The sequence below is a fragment of the Glossina fuscipes genome, unplaced genomic scaffold (genome assembly GCF_014805625.2).
Source record: "Glossina fuscipes isolate IAEA_lab_2018 unplaced genomic scaffold, Yale_Gfus_2 1, whole genome shotgun sequence".
NCBI lineage: Eukaryota > Metazoa > Arthropoda > Insecta > Diptera > Glossinidae > Glossina > Glossina fuscipes.
Window position 1 is genome coordinate 7,628,183 of NW_023998415.1, and position 22,328 is coordinate 7,650,510.

Sequence of the window (22,328 nt, forward strand, 5' to 3'; positions counted from 1 at the left end):
ATGCAAACAAAGAAATTCACCCTCAAAACCTTACTTAACTAAGTATTCATATGAATTTGGGTGACCTGCTCTTTTAGCTCTAATTAACAAAGCATTATGAAGGCGTGTACAAAATCATGTCACTTTCTTTGACGAAGCTTGTGATATTAAAATTAACCAAAAAGATTAATGAATTATCTCTAGTTATCGTGCTTATATTACAATGTGGAGAGGAATTGTGTTAGCTTAGTAGCTCTGCCTTTGAATTGATAAAACAAGTAGGTGTTAGTACAGTGCAAACTTCAGACATTAAAATACTTAGCGCCGACGGACAGATATTTGATAAATGGTATCGGTATCAAACTATCAGAATCATGCTTAGCATCTTTCATGATTACGAGAGAGATGCCGCCCGTGAATATTAAAATATTCGGGATAAGCTCTACTTAATCTGTTTCGTAGTTTTAACTTTGGCTTTATAAGAGCATTTGTAGCTACGCTGGCTGGTCGAGGTTGTCCTCATTCTTGTCGTTCGTTCGTTAGGTGGTACGGTGAAAACTGTTAAAAAAGCAATTTATTCTTTTCTCAGCAACTTTATTAAAGACGGTCGGTTACTGAGAAGTGCTTCGTTTTGTTTTTTTTTTTTTTCATACATTATTTTGTTTGTGCAAAAGAGTTAATTAAGCGAATGAATGCTGTGACCGAGCAATACTGTTAAGAATATGCCTTTACTGTATGGAATGTGTGGGGCAATTAACTTTGACGATTTTCATGAGTAGCTTTTCATTTGCAAAATAATTTCAAATGACTTTTCTTTTTTTTTTTTTTTTGCATTTTACAATGATACATAGATGCAACTATTTATATGAGAAGAATCGATCGACAGAGAAATTTTGTTTGAGTGTTTTGAGTATATTGTCTGGTAGCTGCATAGCGAACTGTCTGTGGATTATTGTTGTTGTTGTTGCAAGTGAACATAGTAGTAACCTTTGTATTTCTTTCAAACTGCCATAACTCAGACTCTAATATACTGATGACGACAATAATGATGATGTTGCGAGTTGGCAATTAAGGCATAAAGCAATATGTTGTGCGCTAATTCAAGCAGGTTGAACAAGTTGTACAAGATCTTTACTAAAACTAACAGGAGTAGTTATCTTCAAATCTCAGTAGTAGTAGTAGTAGTAGTATTAGTAAGCAAAGGTTGTGCTCATTTTCAACTAGCACAAGTTATCGTTCGCGTAAGTATTAATAATCTTTTATAATAGCTTTAAATTGAAATTTAAAATTTTATTACCTTTCTAAACTGAAGAAGAAGACATGTACATGAGAAATTTTTCAAAATCTTCGCAACAGTTCAGCTTTACTTGCTAGGGGTATTCGTACAATTACCGTCAACCATTTCGGGCACGTGCCCTTAATAGTTGAAAAAAAAAAAAAGTTTGGGGTTGAAATTTTTAATCAAAAATTTTCTTTCAATAACGAACTGCATGCAGCATTGGCCGTTTGCCTATAGAGCCAATTGAAAATTGAAATGAAATAAATAATTGAAAAACAAAGTAATTTAATTTAATAGCAAATGCTTAGAAAATAAAATCTTTTTGTTCTTCCTTAACTTCAAATGTATGGAGATCTTTTTCTAAAGTTTGTTTTGTTTCCATGGCGTCAGTCGTCCGCCGAGCAATTTTCTTCTTTTTTTTTTTTTTTGATTATATGTCGCCCTAGGGTATTTTTCGTTTTCGTTTTCATTTTTTTTTTTTTTTTTTTTTTTTTTTTTTTTTTTTTGGTTTCATTTACAAAACATCATCATTTCATTTAAAGGAAGCGAAATTGAAACAACTTGTCAGAATCTTTACGAATATTTGGGTGTTTCTGCTGCAAACAAAAATGCCAGAGAAAACTTGTTATTCTAATAGAACTTTATTTTTTAGTCAAACAAGTAACAGAAGAAAGTACTGTACTAAGCATAGGCGGCATTTCAAATTCCACCCACCGGAAGTTAATATGTAAAGAATAAATATAAACATTGCTTTGATAATTGTTTGTTCTCAATTTTAAATTGATGTTCAGTACAAGCCTTTAATTTTTAAACATTGTCCATTCGTATCTTAGCATATTGTTTTGTTCAACTCCCCGTTTAGAATGGAACCGCAAAAATATTTTCTGCATTGTCTTAAATTTCTGTCTCACATAATGAGAATTCCAGAATTCCAATTGCTGATGAACAACTTTCTGCAGCTTATCTTGGATTTTGCCTCGTAAGTCACGTCCCCTGTACTTGTCATTTTCATGCTAATTCCTTTACAATGTGAAATGCTCGACGAATTGCTCTAAATCTTTCGTTTTTTGGAAAATTGCTTCGTTTTCAAGGTAGGACCGTTCGTATCAGGTATAGGATACACACAATACAAAATGAACAGAAATTTTTCGATTCATATTAAAAATAAGCTTAAGGTAATCATTTCATCATTTTCATTATTTAAGGTCGAATAAAAAAAAAAAAGGTTGAAAAATGCTTGTGCTTGCATGGTGAAGATTATTATGGGAGACATTCTGTAAAAAATGTAAGAATATTGTAGAAGTGCTCTCAGTTTATGTTGCGTTATAAACGTGTCGTTTGGTCGCGTTGGCTGATATTCAACAACAATTTTACCGCAAGAATTTCTAATGTTTTTGGAAACTTTTAAGCAGATGCCTTCGTTTTTGTGATCAGGAGATGTTTCTTACGGATGGCCGGAGAAACAGTCATGGAACATGGTAAGACCATTTCAGAATTTATATATACACTTGACATATATATACACTTGATAAATTCGCTGAAGCTACTATTTAATCAGAAAGACTCCGTCGTCTTTCTGCGAGTGACAATTAATTATGGATATGAAATTTCTTTGAAAAAACCAGAATATATCGAATTGCTCCGATCTTGGTAAGGACTTTAGGCCAAAATGAAATATCTTGCTTCCCAAATCAAGTTAACGCAACCGTCGCATGATAAACCCGTCTACTATAAGGCCTCTTGTAATCACGTAAAGTCCAAACTATATACTGAAGAATTTACAGGCCTTGAACCTGTTTGCTGAGAGGGATTTATCAGCGGTAAAAAAAGAAAGAGTGGTACCCACACCAGATTTATAGCAACTGCTAAAAGTATGACGAGTATTTTGAATTTGATTTTGCCAGTTGGTCTGACCCCAAAATGATTATAGAAACGTATTTGTTCAAATGTCTGATGAATTGCATCATTTTAGGCCGGACTAACCTAAAAAAAAATCTTTCACAACATCGCAAGCACTAGCAGCATAACCTAATCAAAGTTTTTTCTTTTCTTTTGCTTAAAAAGACGAATTTACAATTGTGACGAAATTTTACGAAAGCGTCGGACATGTCTAAAAAGTTTGCCGTGTGCAAATTGCAAAGATGCTCAGATGTCGAAGAAGGTAAATCATAGACAGAGCCCCGATATCGTGCTTCGCTCAATATGCTCAAATATACTTTGCTTTTTATGCACATTTTTGCTTTATTGCTATCGGGAAGCGAGAGAATTGTTGAATTGAACCTCTAACTGTGACAAAGAATCAAAACTGAAGTATACCCAGCACCGGAATTAACAAATCCATTTTGACAACAAAGGAAGCAGAGGAAACATCGAGGTGAAAAAAACATAGGAAGTCGGTATATGACTCGTACGAAAATAATGTTAATTTTATGAAAACCATACGCATGTTTGCTGCAATGTTTGAAAAGGTCTCATGAATAATTAAAATGTGCGTGAAATCTATATTTAAATGCGATAGATTGTACTCTACAAATGGGTCCTTACGGATGTAGCGTCCCCTTACAGCTTAGTAGTTTGCATTTAAGAAAAACATCTTTCCCTACATATATATTAGCTTGGGGAAAAAGAAATCCATTATTTTTCGGTAGATGGCTGCACTAATAGATTTCTCGTAAAGTATCGATCAAACAATTTCAGGTTTATGCTCGTTGGAAAGGTGACATTTCGCAGTAAAAAAAATTCTTTTGCTGTTTTTTGTTTGGTGCATTCAGTTGTGAGTTACCGCGTGTTAAAAATGGAAGTGAACAAAGAGAAAATTCGGTACATTTTACAGTTTTTCTTTGACAAAGGCGAAAATGCAAGCCAGGCGGCTAAAATTGTGAATGGTGTTTATGGTTCCGATACTGTAACAGCCAATTATGTGCAATTTTGGTTTCGTAGATTCCGTTCAGGAATTTTTGATGTTAAAGGTGCACCTCGCACAGGTAGGCCGGTCGTCGAAAACGTCTATAAAATCGGAGAAATGATCGAAGTTGACCGGCATGTTAGCAGTCGTAACATCGCCCAGGAGCTAAAAATCGACCATAAAACAGTTTTAAACCATTTACACAAAGCTGGATATAAAAAGAAGCTCGATGTTTGGGTGCCACACCAATTAACAGAAAAAAACATGATGGATCGAATTTCCAACTGCGAAGCCTTGGCCAAACGGAATGAGATAGACCCATTTCTTAAACGGATGGTGACTGGAGATGAGAAATGGATCACATACGATAACCCTGTGCGAAAACGATCGTGGTCAAAGAGCGGTGAAGCACCTCAAACGGCCAGGAAGGTTTTGCTATGCATTTGATGGGACTGGGAGGGGATTATTTATTATGAGTTGCTTCCATATGGCCAAACGCTAAATTCTGATCTCTACTGTCAACAACTGGACTGTTTGAAGATAGCGATTGACCAGAAACGGTCAGAATTGGCCAACAGGAGAGGTGTCGTGTTCCACCAGGACAACGCTAGGCCACACACATCTACAATGACTCGCCAGAAACTTCGGGAGCTTGGTTGGGAAGTTTTAATGCATCCGGACTTGGCACCAAGCGATTATCATCTTTTTCTTGCATTGCAAAATTTCTTTAATGATAAAAAATTGGAATCTAGGGAGGATTGTGAAAATCGACTACTAGAGTATTTTGCAATTAGAGACCAGGACTTCTATGAGAGAGGCATTTTGAAGTTACCTTTAAAATGGCAACAAATCATACAATAAAAAGGGTGCATATTTGACCCAAATCGGACAATCCGAAGCATGTTAAATAAAGTCCTGAAGTTCATATAAAAATAATGGATTTTTTTTTCCCCAAACTAATATAAACCTTAATTAGATGGATTAGTGTGGTGTGGGCAAGATTCGCCCGAGTCTTTATTTATGTGAAACAAAAATTTATTTTTTTCGTTACTTCCCAAGTAAATAAAATGAGACACAAGCACTGACGACTGAATCGTATGCTTGTTAGTTGTTTGTTGTGAGACTTAAGTCATAAACTTGCCTTGTTATACTTATGGGCTGTGTTGTAATTCATTTTACAGCACCATGTAATAATAAAGCAATTTATCTCATATCTGCGTAGCACACACGTAGAAGCGGGTGTTTTGTTGTTTAATTGCCTCGATTCAAGTCCAGAGCTTAACATCAGAATTGTGTGTTTAGCTGGCTGGTATGAAATTTGTTATGGTTTATATTCAGAGCTGTTTTTCTTCGTCAGCGGTCTAACTGATTGATTGTATGCTCTCTATAATTTCAACTGATATCGATTGAATAGACATTTTATAAGTCTAAATAAGGCGGCATTTTTCTTAAGTAGATTTTGCTCTTTTTCTTTTTTTGTTTTCCTATTATTTATTTATTCAATTTTTTTCTTTTTTTTTTCGTTTTTTGTTGCCCGCATAAATACACTTGAACGAAAATTCGGTAATGAAGACGTGTTTTAACACTAATTTATTGATTTACTCAAATTATGTTTATCAAGTCAATCAATTGTTTTTCTTTTTTTTCTTTTTTTTTCTTTTCTTGATTAATTAATTTTTCTGGATCGGGATAAGTTTTTCGAGACGAGGCAAATTGGGTATTATTTTCTCGGACCTTGAATTCCAAGATAATGTCAAAATTAGAGATTGAAAGCTAGAATTGATTTAATCACTTTCCAACCTAATTTCAGACATCGAATCCATTCGTAATTGGTACATGGAGGTAACGGTGAAGGAGGTTTGAAGAAAATATATATATATATATATATATTTTTTTTTTCTTATTTTTTGAACAACAGTTAAGAACTTTGCACAAAATCTTTGAATTTTCTATAAAGAGGATCCTACCTATTGAAAGCACAATTGTACATAAATGCTTTTTGATTTTTTCAAGTGTATTTGAATTTTCTAAATAGTTGTACTATTGTCAGATATCGATAACGATTACAGTTTTTATTTTTATTTTTAATTTATATCATTTAATGTTAGTTTTCCTTATTGTTAATTTTATTTTTCTTTTTTTTTTTTGTTTTTTTTTTTTTTTTTTTGCTTACGTCCAAATGAATTGTTTATTCTTGATCTTGTTTGATCTTTTATCACTTCACATTTAATATTCTGTATGTATGTATGTATGTCGGCTTGCATTTATATACATACATATATATTAGTATAGAAAAATGTGTATGCTTTAATAGTTTGTGCAGATATAAATACTTTATCGCATGTTCTACGGCAATCTTTTATTTATTTCAAATGATTGTTGTTATTATTACAAGTTCCGTTCGTTTATTCGTTCGCTCAATTTCCACTATCATAGCCGCCAATAAACCAACCAACCAACCAACCAGGCAGCTCTCGTTCAGGCTGGATTCTCCTTTTTATAGAATTTTATTTGCCGCCGGTTATACAATTTCAAGCCAAGTGTTCATTTAATTGTGTTTTGTTTCTTTAACCATTTTTGCACTGTGGGTACGTGTGTACTTTTGTTTATGTTGACGTATTTTTCTTTTATTTTTTTTATTTTTTGTGTTTTCAGTTTTTCCAACAATTTTATTAAAAGTTCATAAATTTTATTTATTTATTTTTTTTCTTTTTAACAACAATTGTATTGTTTACAAACCATAAAACGCCTACCGCAGCCACAGCGCTTGCTAAATATGTATACAAAAATGTGTAAGTCCACCTTGATTGTTTAGCCCATAATAAAGTTATCAGTTTATCGGTAATCCGCAACAGTGCTGCGCTTTTTTTTTTTTTTTTTGCAATAAGAGAATAAATTTAATTTTCATATAATCGCTTGAAAGAAAAAATCTTTAATAAATTTTATCTCCTTTTAATTGCAGGTATGTACGCACACGTGTATGTGTAATTATGTAAAAAAAATCTTAAATCAAGATTCACATCACGCAGCCGATGTTTATCATCATCAATAATAATTACATAATAATTACTCAAAAACGCTTAATTAAACTAACACGTAAGTAATATATACACACAAACACTATGTAAAACACATCGAGCGGAGAATTGAATGGACATTTAAAACCCTTTACTGCCTGCCCAGGTGTTTGATTGTATTTAATTACTCCCTTTCTCCCCAATAAAAAAAGTTTAGGCGAAAATTTACGTTTGCCTTTGACGTCCAACACTTGATGCAAATAAAATGAAAGATTATATGCAATATTTTAAAGCGGCCTAACAAACCCCAAGATAAACTGAAATTGCCGGTAGTTATTATCTTGAGATTATCTTAGAAAAGCTTCTTTAAGTTTGATCTATAGGCACAAAATGGAAATATAAATCTCATAAGACGACAAACGCAGGCAAAGGCAACCTATACGCGGACATCAAGTAAGACCCTGACCCAACCGTATTTATTAGCATGGCAAACACGTAATGAGGAAGTGATTACAATCCATGGCATTTCTTGTTATATCTATATAAAGAGTGAATTTTCATTATTGCTTTTTGATGAACTTCACAAACAAACCAAGGGCAGTAAGAGTAACATGCTGATGAGCGTAGATAACTTGTATGTCAGCATTAATCATAAACAAATAAGTTAATGATGTACATTAGACATAAGGTGCCAAAGATATAAACCGCAGATTCGAACTTAATATAAACGCTTTAGTAGTAACGATAACCGGACCAACAATACGTTCACAATAAAAATATTTCAGTGATTTTCGGCCTAATTGCCTAATTTTCCTTCCATCAAAACAATGAAGAGCATTATAGTCGGGTAAGGCCGGCGATTAAACGAACATCTAACCTAATGTGATTATTGTTTAGAATTGTTAGACTTTTTTTCAACAAACCCTTATATTCGAAGAAGCCCAAAACCCCGACTAATATAGTCAAAATTTAGAAAATTTAATATTCACTTTAATAATTTCGTTATTTGTCAATTGTTGTTGTCACGAAAAGCTACAAGTTAGACTTTGTCGCCAAATATGGGTTTGCGTTGCGTGAGGCTCCCTCCTTCTGCATGGCAGACTCAAAAAACTAGATTCTTATATGGGGACTCTCATAAAAAAGTAAATCCTTATATAGCGACAAAGTCTTATTTGCAGTTTTTTATGACGAAAATAGTTGAAGATTTTGAGGGATAATAACTTCAGTTCGCTAAACTTGATCACATCTGTTGTTGAGGTGATGAGGGCTTATATGAAAATAACGTATAATCTTTGGTTTGGTCACGCGAGTGGTCGCAAAACCCTTTCGACCCAATCGATTTTCAATAGACTTCGTCCTTGGTCTAAAAGGCGTCAATATACAAAGTTTTGTCAAAATGTCTTCAAAATTGCGGCTTACAAATCAAACGCCTGCTTACAGGGAAAAAATCAGACGGACTGGCGAACACATAAAGTGGAGAAGTTTTTCTGGAGTTTATCGGAATGTAATGTTAAAAAACTCTCAACACTTTCCCCCAAACTATTATTTATGTTTTGTAAATGACTATAAGAGACTATACGTGTTTTCGATCTTAATCCATGCATTCATGACAAACGTATAATTCTTCAGTGTAAAATTGACCAAATCGCTTCACGTGTTGGTTACGTAAAAAGAACTATGACTTGGCTATAATCCAAATTTGTTTTTGCTTTTTTCACCTACCATAGGTAATAGATCAGGTTTTCCATGCATCAAAGAATTTTAGCCAAGAACTTATGTCCTTCAACAGTGAACATAGCGAAATCGATGATAATTACCCTTTCATCACGCAATGAGTGAGAATCTTAAGCTTTCTTAAAATTTATTTATAGTTTTTTTCCATATATTTTACTATAGCTTTACTGTGCTTTTTCACGTACTCTTACTTATAAGTTTTTTTTTTTTTTTTTTTTGTGTATGTTTTATTGTAATAACGTAACAAACAAACAAACAAACAAGTTTACCTTATTGCTTTAAAAGATCTAATATAAGTTCTTGTCCTACTTCAAATTCATAAATCATTTGCATATGAGAGATTTTTGCTCAAATTTTATGCTGCAAATGCCGCATTGCGTATTGGCTCTCTCTATCTCTCTCTCTCTCTCTCTCTCTCTATCTCTCTCTCTCTCGCTCTCTCTCTCTAGACAGTGTATATGTGTTGTGTATATTGTATGTATTCGAAATGTTGCGTTTGCATATAGTTCGTGTAACGCACAAAATAGCAAATGATGCTAGCGCGTGATGATATAGCGATCGTTAAAAGACGCATGAGGTAAATCTTGAAATTTAATAAAACATAAAAATTTTTAAATTTGTTACGAAAATAAAATCAGAAAACAATCCTCAAATACAATAGAAATTTTATATGTACGTGTACGTGTATATGTACATGAAATGCGATTTATAGACGTTACATAAAACGAACATGAATTTTGCATATTTTTGTAATGCAGAAAATCGTTTCGCTTAAGAATTTTGTTTTCTTCTTTTTTTTTTCGCATCTTCTTGTTGTTTCCCAAAATCAAGAATTTGCAATGGCTTTATTGAACGCAGTGCATTATGCATGCACATACACACACACTCACACACACACACACGCACGCACATATACACATACATACACACACACACATTCCTTTAATGAGAAGAAATCGAATTCAAAGGTTTTAGTTTAGTCAAAAGCACCACTCTCCACATTCCTGCCCCGTGATTATATACTTTTGTACAATACACAATATTGAATAGGAATGTTAACGATGGCAGTTGTGTCGGAAGGCCGTCGCTCGCTGTAATAGAGTAGAAGCTGAGAACTGAGAACTGAGCACACAATGCAGCAAAGTATGGAACGCGAACTTATATTTCGGCACAAAGCACATACGCGTCTTTGGAAATCGGTTTTATGCTGCATGAAAAGATTTATAGGTCTATTGTTTTGGCACAATATGGTCATCATTAAGGCCTGCGCCGATGCACGTTCTCGTTTATACGTATACGTATACATATGTAACCGTTAAGTGTTGAAAACTATGCTGCGCGATTTCAGTAATCAATTGCAAATGAATTTCAAAGAATTCTTCTACGGTTTTAATGCAAATAAACGCAAACATAATGCAAAACGCATGTATACTGTTTTTTTTTTCTTTTCTTTCCTTTTCTTTTCTTTCTTTCCTTCTTTCTTTCATTTTCGTTTTTGGTTTTGTTTGTTTTCTTCTTTTTTTTTTTTTTCTTTCTTTCCTAAAATTTTTTCATTTTTCAATTAACTAAGTGACTTCTCATTTTTTTGGCATACATCGCAAGCTGTTGTAAAGCTTTGGCGTTAACTTTCGTAATAGAAATTTACACCTTTTATATTTTATTTCGCATTATAATTAACTTTTAGTTGAGCAATTGCGGCTTTGTTGCCATTGGCAGTTTTTCTCTTTTTTTTTTTTTATTTATTTATTTATTTAGTTGTGTTATTTCTTTTTCGCTGTTTCCGTCAGTTTTCCACATTGTTTATAAATTTCTTTTTTTCTTTACTTTTTCAACGGTATTTGTTCTGTTTGTTTACAATTGCGGAGTACACGACGGCAACTTGCCACCCCATAAACATTATTGTTGTTATCTATTTACCTGTTTGTTGTTGTTGCTGCTGCTGTTATTGTTGCTGCTACAGTGGCTGTTGTTGCCTGTGTTTAATAACACAATTCATTTATATCATAAATTGCATTTTATTTCACATGCACGGCCACAGTCTGTTAAACTTTTCACTTTTTATTATTATTTCATTATGATCGTCAGCATAATAATAATTGTTATTATTATCGGACTGTGTATACCTGATGCCAGAGCTGCTTGCTTTCTATATATTACTACATAGATTCAAGTTTGTCATACAATGAGTGCATTGTCTGTAAAACAGTTTTAACCGGATAATTTCACTATTATTTATTATTAACTTTACCTTATGGCCTGGTGGTGGGTAAAATTTTTAATTAAATTATTTCAAATTTATTTATTCGCATATATTTGCGTGTGCGGTGTATTTTGAATTAATTGTAAAATTCAATTAATCTATGACAACCCGACAACTCTTAGTCGACACGAATTTATTTCCCATCTACCATAGTAGTATGTGCTTACAAAAAATTATTTATTGCCCATTGATCTTGGATCTTACTTAACCAGAGTTATCGTTCAACTTAAACTCTTAAATCCATCATTATTAAGATCTTTAAGCAAAACTCGTAAAACTGTTATATCGATTTTCGCGTGTGCTTACAATTATGATAGATCTGCTAATTGAAAAGTGTAGCGATCTTTCCATTAAATTATTACTAGCTCGTAGGATGTATGCTATGCTACTAAGCGCGCTATTTTCTGGAATTGTTATTGTTCAACAGATGTACGAGGTACGTTGATTTCTAATTACTCTGCAGCGGCAAACTTAAGGCTAAGTAATGTTGCATAGCGTACTTATGCTCCAACGCTGATCTTTTCGTAAACTTGTCAATCGTGCTGTTGTTCCTACCAAATGAATTCAAGCACGATTTCTAGAAATTACTCATCTCTCTGACTGAATCTATTTTTCTCTCATTCTCGAATTTTATGCTTGATCTTTAATGGCAACTATTATTTAATCTCCATTTCTGACGTAAGTTCATCTGTCAAATAGATACATACGCTCATAAACACATAATTAGCTTCAATTTAAGAAGCAATTGTTGCCTATATAATTAACCCTTAAAAGCATAAATTTTTATTAAAAAAAAAAAAAAATTAACTGGAAAATAAGTGCGATTAACGGGGAAAATATTAAAAAAAAAAACAAGAATTTTTCTTTAATTTTTAAAAAAAGCATAATGATGTGTATGTGCATCATCGTACAAGATCGCCCCTTGAGTTCTACGCATTTACTGCGTGCAATAACGTAATACTTTCAAACATAAGTAATACTTTTCATTACACTACAACACGTGAAACAACCGTTTTTAGCATTTCAACCTCGAGGAACGTTGCATTTGCTACATGACCGCGGTATGGTACCCTATCTGTTTGGCAATGTAGGGCAGTTACCAAGACCGTCTTGGCGTACTTGCGAAGACGAGGAAAAGTATGAAATGATTGTCCAAGTTTTTCATTGTTAAACTTTGCTCTAATGAACCATTATTAGGCTGAACTCCTCTATTGCCCATTATGTGAGATCGCAGACGTTGCAATGAGTATTATTATGGAACTGACCAGGATTCGGTAGCTGTTTATTTGGAATTCAAATTGCAGTGGAGTTTTTTTCATAACTTGCCACAAATTTCTTATGGCAAGATTCAACAGATGATAGTATAGGCAGATAGGTACCTTTGCCCCTTTCGACTCCTATACGATAACAATCTAAGTAGCTATCTCTCAAGTCCGATCCTCCCATCGATCTCCGGTTTTAGTCGCTTATCATATCGGCCAATATTCTCTCCGGGCAACATTATAAGCAGACAATAAAGAAACAATTTGTTTGCTTGCCGCCCCGCAATGGCGCTGAAAAGTCAAAACCATCCTGTTGAGAAATTGCTTCCTCGTAAGTTCTTCTAGCTTTGTTATAATTTTTATTATAAAAACATTTATGGTGAAATCTATACATTTATTGAGCTGGGCCGCCGGTGATTCAAAAATAGTTAATTATCGTGATGTGGTGCGTCTTGAGAAAAATTGGAATTGTTTTGAGCAGCAGGCGTTGTTTCCTGCATTCCGCATTGCTTTTGCACAATGGTTATATTTCATTGGTCTCTCCAGACTTTTTCACCAGAAATTCAACACATATCGTTCCGCCGTCACTCTATTCATAGAATTTAGTTTCGTTTTCATACAATTCCTGGCTTTTCTTGGAACTCAAAAAAAAAAGAAAAATAGATCCGTGGTCGTGGTTTTCAGGCAAGAAAGACTGAATCGAAAAAAAACAGTTTTTGGATCTTTTATCTGCAAACTTTCTTATTTGCTACAACTGAAATGACAAATCCCTCTATGGCGTCAAATGTTCGATGATAGTTTTAGAAAGAGAGGTCGATAAGTAGAAGGCATTTTCATCTGAACTAAAAACTCAAGTACTCGTGTTATACAAAGTAAAATTTAAAAATTTTTCTCTTGGGAGTCTATAAATATAACTAACGAGCTATTAAAACAATTCATTATCTAGACGGCGATAAATAAGTGATTTAAGTTAACGAAGGCCATTTCAAAAGTCTTCCTCTCAAATATTCTTATATGACGGGGCGAATGCATTTACATTTTTACGCAGGCAAGAATTACTAAATTTCTTGCCTTCACTTTCTGTTTTGTTTCTCTACAGCAATTAAATCGTAAATCATCATCAAGAGCATCGTGGAAATCTTTTGAAGTGAATGAGCGTTTAGAAATATTGCACACAATAACAACAACAGGAACAAATTGAAAGCGGCTTTTAATCTTTTGAACTGTTGCGAAACATACTCAAAAGAGATTAATAAAGCACTTTAAAGGGTGCGGGGGACGGGCGAGGAAAAGAAGGCTGTATTACGATTATTTGGCAAACGCAGCCAAAATGCAAAAATTATGATTCAGTTTACTCAGGCAATACGATTAGTAATCATAGCAAAGATGAAGATGTTCCCGTTACCCCCCAATGAATTACCAATCGCATCGTATGCATATTACGATTAAAATTGTATCTCAAAACACAAAATCATAAATCAGTAATTAAATTAATTTTAACTGTAAACGGAGAGGATTACACAAATGAATTACAAATTTTACGTCAAGCATTAAAAAATAAAAATAAATAAAGACAAAACTTGAGCCCTTCACCGAGACCGATTCAATCGCAGCGATATGCTGAACGTACAAAAAAAAAAAAAAAAAAAAAAAACAACAACTATGGCAATAAATACCATATGTTCCGCAAATAATGGAGCGCACTAAACTACGATGAACATTACTCGTTTAGACTAATAAACCATAAAACTTTATAGTTTTTATTTTGAAATGATGAGCAGGCTGCTGCATTGACGACAATGATTATGATGATGACTATCACGATAATGACAATAACGATGAAAATGTTGACGATATCGTTTATAGAATTATATATACATATATATATATACACATATATATATATATATATATAGTGGCGTAAATGTGACTGGTCTGAGCAGCTGGTTGAAAACTGTAGCTTTGCAAAAAACAAAAGTGAAGACAACCATGGTTGCACGCACACACACACACACACACACATTCGAACTGTGACACAACTTTCAATCTAATGATAATTTATTAAGTGATTTTTAATTTTCGAAATCCTTGTACGTATCCAAAAGTGAGGACGCATTTCGACTTCGGAATATTCATCGTTTTCAGATAATCTGTCTGTGTAAGCGTCGTTACGATAAATAACGAATGATAAATAATAAAATTCGCCCCAATTTCAAAACTTCTCGAATTTGGATCACCAAAAATTCAAATAAGGCTTTTCCTTGTTTATGGTGTTGTTTTCGGTTTCGTTTTCCTTTTCCTCATATAACAAATTTATCAATGAAATGTTAAATCTTAATCAGTTGCAAATCAATCATTTTTAATTAAAACCGCAGTAAAGGCACAAATACTGAAACAAACGTACAAATAAACAAACAAAAGGAAATAGAATCGAAAAAAAAAAAGAAAACAATTTAGGCCAATACCTTGACAATCGACCGGCCAGTTGAAAACGGCAACCAGATGCAAACATTATTACAACAGCAATGATAGCAGCGATATTATGAAAAACCATCTAAATGTGATCATCTGTATCAGTATTCTCATCGTCTCTTTAGCTGTTGTTGACGTTACGGCCCAACGTTCGATTATTGCAGTGCGTACAGTTGTTCTGAAAAATTTTGCTTTTATTTTCAATCCCTCATTGAAACAAGTTTAACAGGTTTATGCGTTAGAGAGTAAAAATTTTCTTCTTTTTCTCTTTTTTCTTTTTTATATATTTATATATATATTTATATATATATTATTTTCATTTGATTTTTTGCTTTTACATTTTGCCGTATATACGCTTTGCAACTTAACATTTTAGAAATTTCATGTAGACAAATAAATACATATAGAAAGACACAAACACATACATGCGTACATCTGCGCATAAGGGGTATAATAATGTTTCTCTCATCGTTTTTCAGCATCAGTATCACTGCCATTGTCCATCCACATGATGATTGTGTCATGTCGTCAATCAATTTGTTGCATTTCCAACCTGTATATGTCTATAGAACGCAATGACAATCCAATACCTATACCTATACATTAAGTGTGTAGATTCGCATCCCGATATTTATACCAACCAATATAAGTATGCTGGTAAATGAAATTGCAAGAAAAGAAAACGGCAGCAAGTCAGAGCAAGGGAAGAAGAAGAAGAAGAAGCTTTGATAAAATAAACTCCCCAACAGGCTGAAAACATTTGCTGCCGATTGTACAAAGGAGTTCTTCTCCGTGACTAGTTTATGTGTGGAGTAGGCAACTTTACTAAAATAGGATAATAAATTCCAAGGAAAACTAGATGATAGCAATGAAGGAGAAAAATGAATGTAAACTTTTGTTTTTTTTTTTTTTTGTAGCGAATAACAACAACAACAGCAGCAGCAACATATTGTAGGAAGAAAAACAAAACTATTAAATAACATCGATTGAGTGAGATTTTAATAAGTATTCTCGCACCGTACTGCCTGAAATTCAATTTTTCGCTTCAGAAATTAGTAATCAAAACGGCCGACCATGCTATGACCATTTAAAATAATTTGAAAAGTTTTCCCGCATTGTTTGGGAAGGATTAGTTTTCGATTCAATAGTCACTAAGTAAAAACTATTAAGATAAAATAGAGAGAGCGAGAGATAACTGTGGCCCTACCTAGATCGTAATCATAAAATAAATATTTGTAAAATTTCATCGACAACATCTGATAAGAAAAGCAATCGCAAATATGCATTATCCATAAAATAATCTCCTACTGCTTACTTACTAAACTGCAACTTCAAGTTTACTCTTTCTCGGATGTGCTAAATAAAAAGCCCAAGTGCAAACCGCTTCACTGGAGAAACTGAGTGCTATTACAAATTAAATACAAAAACGTATATAACGGACATCAAATGAGGACAAATACGCATATTATTTGCGAAATTTATTAGTTGCTACAATTCATAAAAGATATGATATGTAATAGAATTTGAAGCGTTTAATATAATCCGCAATCCGGTTTTTTCTTCCTTCTTGCCGCCAATATTGGACTAACAGAGAAAGTTACTGTAACAGTTTTAAAAAAGGGAGAATGTAAATCGCGCATGGCTGAGGGTATTTTCCGTTAATTCAAATTTAAATATGTATTTGACACGTAATCTACAACGGAACGTTGATGATGATGCCAATAAACTGCGAATAAAGTCTTCATTTAGTTGGTAATGACATTGCCGAATCAATTTGCTGCAGCTTGGTTCGATGTAGAATTCGCGTCGCGTCGCAAACAAAATTACAACGGGAATGACTTTTCATCTTATGCGCCATCAAATATTTTTACGGTCGCGTTTGAGCAAGAAGGCCTTTTTTGATCAAATAATGCACACTATCCATAGCGGGGTTGGAGAAATCGTCTTAAACGCGCCACCAGGAACTAGTAAAACGTTCCTGATTGCGATGATTCTCGATAAAAATTGCATAGGTTTAGCTCTGTGTTGTCCAGAGTAGGTGCAGCATTGCCAACGAATGAAAGGACTGCTCATTGCCCTTTGAAATTGCCAATGAGAATGAACATGTGTTAACATTTCCAAAGCAACCGACATGAGAAAACTACTTCAGAAAGACGAACTTATTGTCCGGCATGAACGCATAATGGCACTCAGGAAATTGTTCGAATTTTTAAAAAAAATTTTTGCAAGATATTCAGTCTAACATTTAAAGCGAGGCAATTCCGTACAAGTGTGTCGACTTTGCTATGCAAGCAGATAAAGCGACAGAATTTTTGAATTCATTCGATCAGTCGGGGATGTCACCCCACGAACTGCATTTGAAAATCAGTGTCCCAATTATCACATTGCAAAATATCAATCATCCATAGCTTTGCAGGAGTAAGTTACATGCAGTAGAAAAATTAATGAGCAACGGTGTAAAAGCAAAAATCTTAACAGAATCCTTCGTAGGTGAAGATGTACTCATTGCTCGCCTTGGCTATGATTTCAAGAAATACGCAACAGCAAATTAAGTTGTTGTTGTCAATCGCAGATCCATAGGAGTTTTCAATCATCATCGACAAAGCTCATGGCTAAACTTTAGAATCGTGCAGCTTGGATTTAGAGATGGACTGCCTTTCACATGGATCACATTGACAGTTATATGTTCCGTGTTCGTGAGTCGATAAATCAGAAAAACTCTATATCTGCATAGGAAATGGAACGAGATGGAATGAAAAGCAAGCGTTGTGCATATGAAACATAATAAAATCCTTTGTTTTATTTTTTTCTTGCTTTTTAATGTAATCAGACTGCGCAACATTAATTCGTGTCTGTGGACACAAACTAGACAATGATATTCGAGGAGATTATTAAGCATATGCATACTTGTGTATTAAAACCAAAAATTACGTTTAAAAGATATTGAAAGAAATGGTGTGGACTCTATGGCCCATAAAGTAGCCGAGGCAAATTTCAATATAAGGCAAATAAGAAAATTTTATTCGGCTGAGGCCAAATCTCTAATATTCAACATTATGTTGTTTTCAAACCCAATAACGGCCCTCCGACATTGTTATCTTTTCCTGAGTTATGCGCGAGCTTTCATATAAATAATAATAATATTGAACCGAAATGTAAGCAAAGTGGGTAAGTGACTGTTTAATGAGTAAAAACGTAATGATGCCTAAGCATCTTGCGGGGAATGTGACGCGAAATGTCATCCTGTTAATCGTCGACAAAATTTGGATCTTGTCCGCGAATCGCGACATATCCTGCACTCAGTTTATCAGGATGACACTGAAAAAGATTATGATTACTATGTTCTAAAGAAGAGATGGCATCGTCCATAATAATCCATTGAAGATATGACCAACAATTGGAATACTGTTCGTTATTTCCTCGAAAAAAACGTATGACCCTTACTTTAGCAATAACCAAGAATTGCAAGATTTCGAGTTAATCGCGAATGGGATTATATTTGCGATTTCGTTGTCACAGTTGGGGTGGAGCTCCACAGTGCGAAACTTGAAACATTGCACTTTCCTTCCCAACTTGTTTCTAAAGTTTGAATATAAAATTAAAAATAGAATGGAATTTTTTCATATGTATATATACTTCAGCTAGATGGTGTGTAAGAAACGGGAAATCAGAAGACATAGGCGTAATTAATAGTTAATAGAGTAGAACTTAAATCTGTCTAAAAATTTGGTGTAACTAACTAACCGCTAGCCCTTGTTTTTGTCTTATTCTTTTCACTTAATTCTTTATTATTTTGTGCTATTTTATCAATTCTGAGTATTTGAGGAAACGAGATTTCATAGCTATGTGAAAATATTACGTAAATTCTTCTACAATAACTTTTATACGTTTTACTTGGAAAATGCATATTTTTTTTTGGAATTACACTCGCGACCAAGTGATTGCGATCTTTTAAAAGCGCGTTATTGGAAAAATACACAATCAGGTAAAAAAGCAAAAGCAAAAGCAAAAAGCAAAAAAGAAAACAAAAAAAAAAAAAAACAAATGCAATTTCAATTTCAGTTTTAATTGCTCTACAACTATTTACTCGAACACATTCACTAATTAGCATTCAAAGTAACCTAAGAAAACCCACCTTTTCATGCTTAAATTACTATAAGAAAACTAACTAAACGAACTAAAGGATAAATAAATGAAATACGAGTTTCTTGCAGCCAAACATGGGGCAGCAGTTAAAGATCTCCAAGCAAATGTGTGTTCATTAAAGACAAATAAAATAATAAAACGACAACTAGTACGTAACTCGCAACATGTTTGCGTTGCCAGATATAAATGCGGTGAAACTATTATTATTATTATTATTATATTAATATTTAAATATTTTATAGTCACATACACACACACACACAAACATACATATGCATATTGAAACGAATATGAGCACAATTTAATAAATCATTTTTTAATGATTACGAAATGTAAAAAGCAGCAACAAAAAAAAAAAAAAAACAAAAGTAATGAGAATGAGAACGAGAAACTCACGTATCACATACATTTATAAAAAAATCTTTAATATATATATAAATAGTGGTGTGTGTATCTTAAGTAAAAGAAAAAAAATTTTTTTTCTTTTGCATTATTTTGTATGTATTCTTATAGGTAGGTGCGTGCGTGTGCCTTCAACTGCTCTTTATGTTTTTAAGGCCAATAAATCAGTACAATTTTCAACATTAATCTCTAGAATTATGCTAGTGTCAGAGTTTCGATGCTTTTTGCATAGATTTGCGAGAGAATGTTTTTCGATACAACTTACGTTGTGGAGAGGTGAATATATGCAAAAAGCGTTGTTTAAAAACAAACATTTATTACATAAAATTGGCAAATCTTTTAAATCTAACACACTTCTCCACTTCTCCTAGTCTTACGGATAAATAAACGGACGAACGGACGGACGGACGAACGGACGGACAAACAAAATACTTGTAACATTCTTAACACTATTTAACAGTCATGCTGTACACACCAAAAATATTTTATTTAATTTTTACATTTTCCTCTTTTTTTTTTTTTTTATTTCCATCTCCTTGTCAAGATGATATCGCGGGGTTTTGAAAAAAAGAAAAACATGTAATATGCGTGAGTGCGTGTTGTTAGATGCTAGATGTGTTATGTAGTTGCTGCATATAGGAGTATTGTATATCTATCTGTCTGCCAGTTTTGTTTGGCTATGAATAACGTTAGTTTTAAGTCTTATTTATTTAATTTTATTTTTTCTTGGCAAAGATGTGTTTGGTAGTGTTTGAGTTTATGTAAAAAAGCAAAACACCGTTAAAAAGCTGAACATGCAGATTAGTGGCAGATTAGTCGACGAATAAATATTGTTCATGTGGCATGACTTGTATGACTATTAATGTGACTTATTTGTATATATGTATATATGCTTCAGAGACTCTGAGAATGAACGATTTTTCTTCCACAATGTTATAAACCGCTTTTCAAACATGTGTAAATATCTGACATGTATATCGGATATACATACAGACGGATACATTTTTATTTAAAGTAATTTCAAAATTGACAAAAGCGACCTGTTTAATTAAACCTTCGTCATGAGGAACAATCACTTGCATCAATATTATGCAATGCTAAAGAGAAAATTATCAAGTAATCCTTGTTGTAATTGAATTGAATAAATGTTCCATTTCATATAATATAGCTAGCCATGCACATAGATGTGATTTGTATATAGCAAATATATACATAGATATGGGCAGAAATTCGTTGCATAACTCAAAAATGAAGATCGATAAGCACCGCATTAAATTTCATTCTAATTTGAAACATCTTGGAGTTCAATTAGGTATTGAATTAAACTTGGCGAAAGATATCAGGAAGGTTACGGACAAAGCATCGGAAATCGCAATTGCGCAATTTTGCCAAATTATTGTCGAATGTTAAAGGGCCAAAACGAACTAGAATAACGCTTCTATGCAGCGTAGTTCATGCGCAAAAGATGTATATCGCACCCATCTGAATAGAGAAAGCGCTAGAAAATAACCCATCATATGAAAGTTCATAGCAGATTAACAGACTTTACACGTTTGAAATGATATCAGCCTCCCGCTGATAGTTTCAATGTCAGTTGCAACAATTAGAATGACGACTGCAGATTTAAAGAGGATAGAACAGCAACAATGGAAAAGTGACGCGAGAGGAAGTTAGACCTACACATCTGATTCTAAATGTTGGAAGAAAATGTTGGTATCGAAGACTTTTCAAGTTATCTCTGCCGTTTCAGCAGATCCCGAAAATTGGAGGAAATGCGTCAGATTTTGGGTCACGTACTCTCCACTAAATCCAGATGAAGATGTCACCCGACCCCTTAATCTCACTCGAGGATGGGTGTCTAAGATAATGTTACGCGAATCAATGATCAATTGACTGCACTAAATTGACACTACATACACCAAAAAGGCAACGTATATACATGCACATATATTTAGCCAGGATGATCAGAGAAATCTATTTAGTGCGTAATGTCTCTGTATCTGTTCATCAAACCTATATTTGGTGTGTGAAAATTTCGCCTATAATATTCAAATTGATTTTAAATAAATTCCTTTTACAATTACAGTCAATGCGCTTATATTGATCACAAGATTTTCCCTTGATTAAGAGAAGCTTTTTAAAAAATATACATATAATAATAACGCATATTTCTATAATCATTTTGCCACCATTATATGCTTCGTTCAGAGGCATTAAAGCAAGTAAGTTACTCTTGGGAGTTTTGTTTTGGTATGTCATGTTAAACCAATAGTGAAAAGCGCCTTATTTATGCACGAGTAACAAAATTCGTTTGCTTTGGTCTCTGTAAAATTTAATCCCAAAAAAGAAAAAAAGGGGAAAAACATACAATTATATGTGACCATGATCAACTCTTTTTATACGCACCAGCCTTACGTTACGAGAAATCTGAAAGAAAGTGAAAAAAATGAAGAACTTCGATAGCCGATAATATTAGGTCATAGGTTCATGGATTCCTTCGATGCTTACACAGATACGGAAGGACCTTTCAAAAAGTAAAAAAAAGTAAAAGTGCAATTTTTTCTCGTTGTAATTATTTTACGCAAAAGAATTTACGCAATTCGTTTCGCTTTTGCGAATAGAACTGTAGGCGTGTTCTTTAACCGATATCAGCTTAGCAAATTTAAAGTCGATATATAATATTTGTCTTTGCGGTGCGAAGCGTGTCTATTACGTTCATTCCATGGACGGATCGACGGGCAGACGTAAATAATCAAATATATTGACAGAGTTATTGAGAGTATAGCCCTTTATAGGGTCTTTGAACCTTTCTTCTGGACGTTACGAACCGTTTGATTAAATGAATTGGTGGCGTATTCGATGGTAGGCTTAA

The 22,328-nt window shown here is 33.5% G+C and overlaps 1 protein-coding gene across 4 annotated transcripts in view; it reads left to right on the forward strand.

The window, feature by feature from the left end:
- Positions 1-22,328, forward strand: part of LOC119631888 (frizzled) — a 193,749-nt gene that overhangs the window by 72,552 nt on the left and 98,869 nt on the right. The window contains exon 5 of one of the 4 annotated variants that reach the window (XM_038024447.1): positions 7,126-7,830. The exons of the other annotated variants lie outside the window; for them this stretch is intronic. Coding sequence (XP_037880375.1) covers positions 7,126-7,151 — 26 coding nt within the window. The 3' untranslated portion in view covers positions 7,152-7,830. Of the gene's footprint in view, positions 1-7,125; positions 7,831-22,328 lie in introns of those variants that run through there. 4 annotated transcript variants of the gene reach the window in all.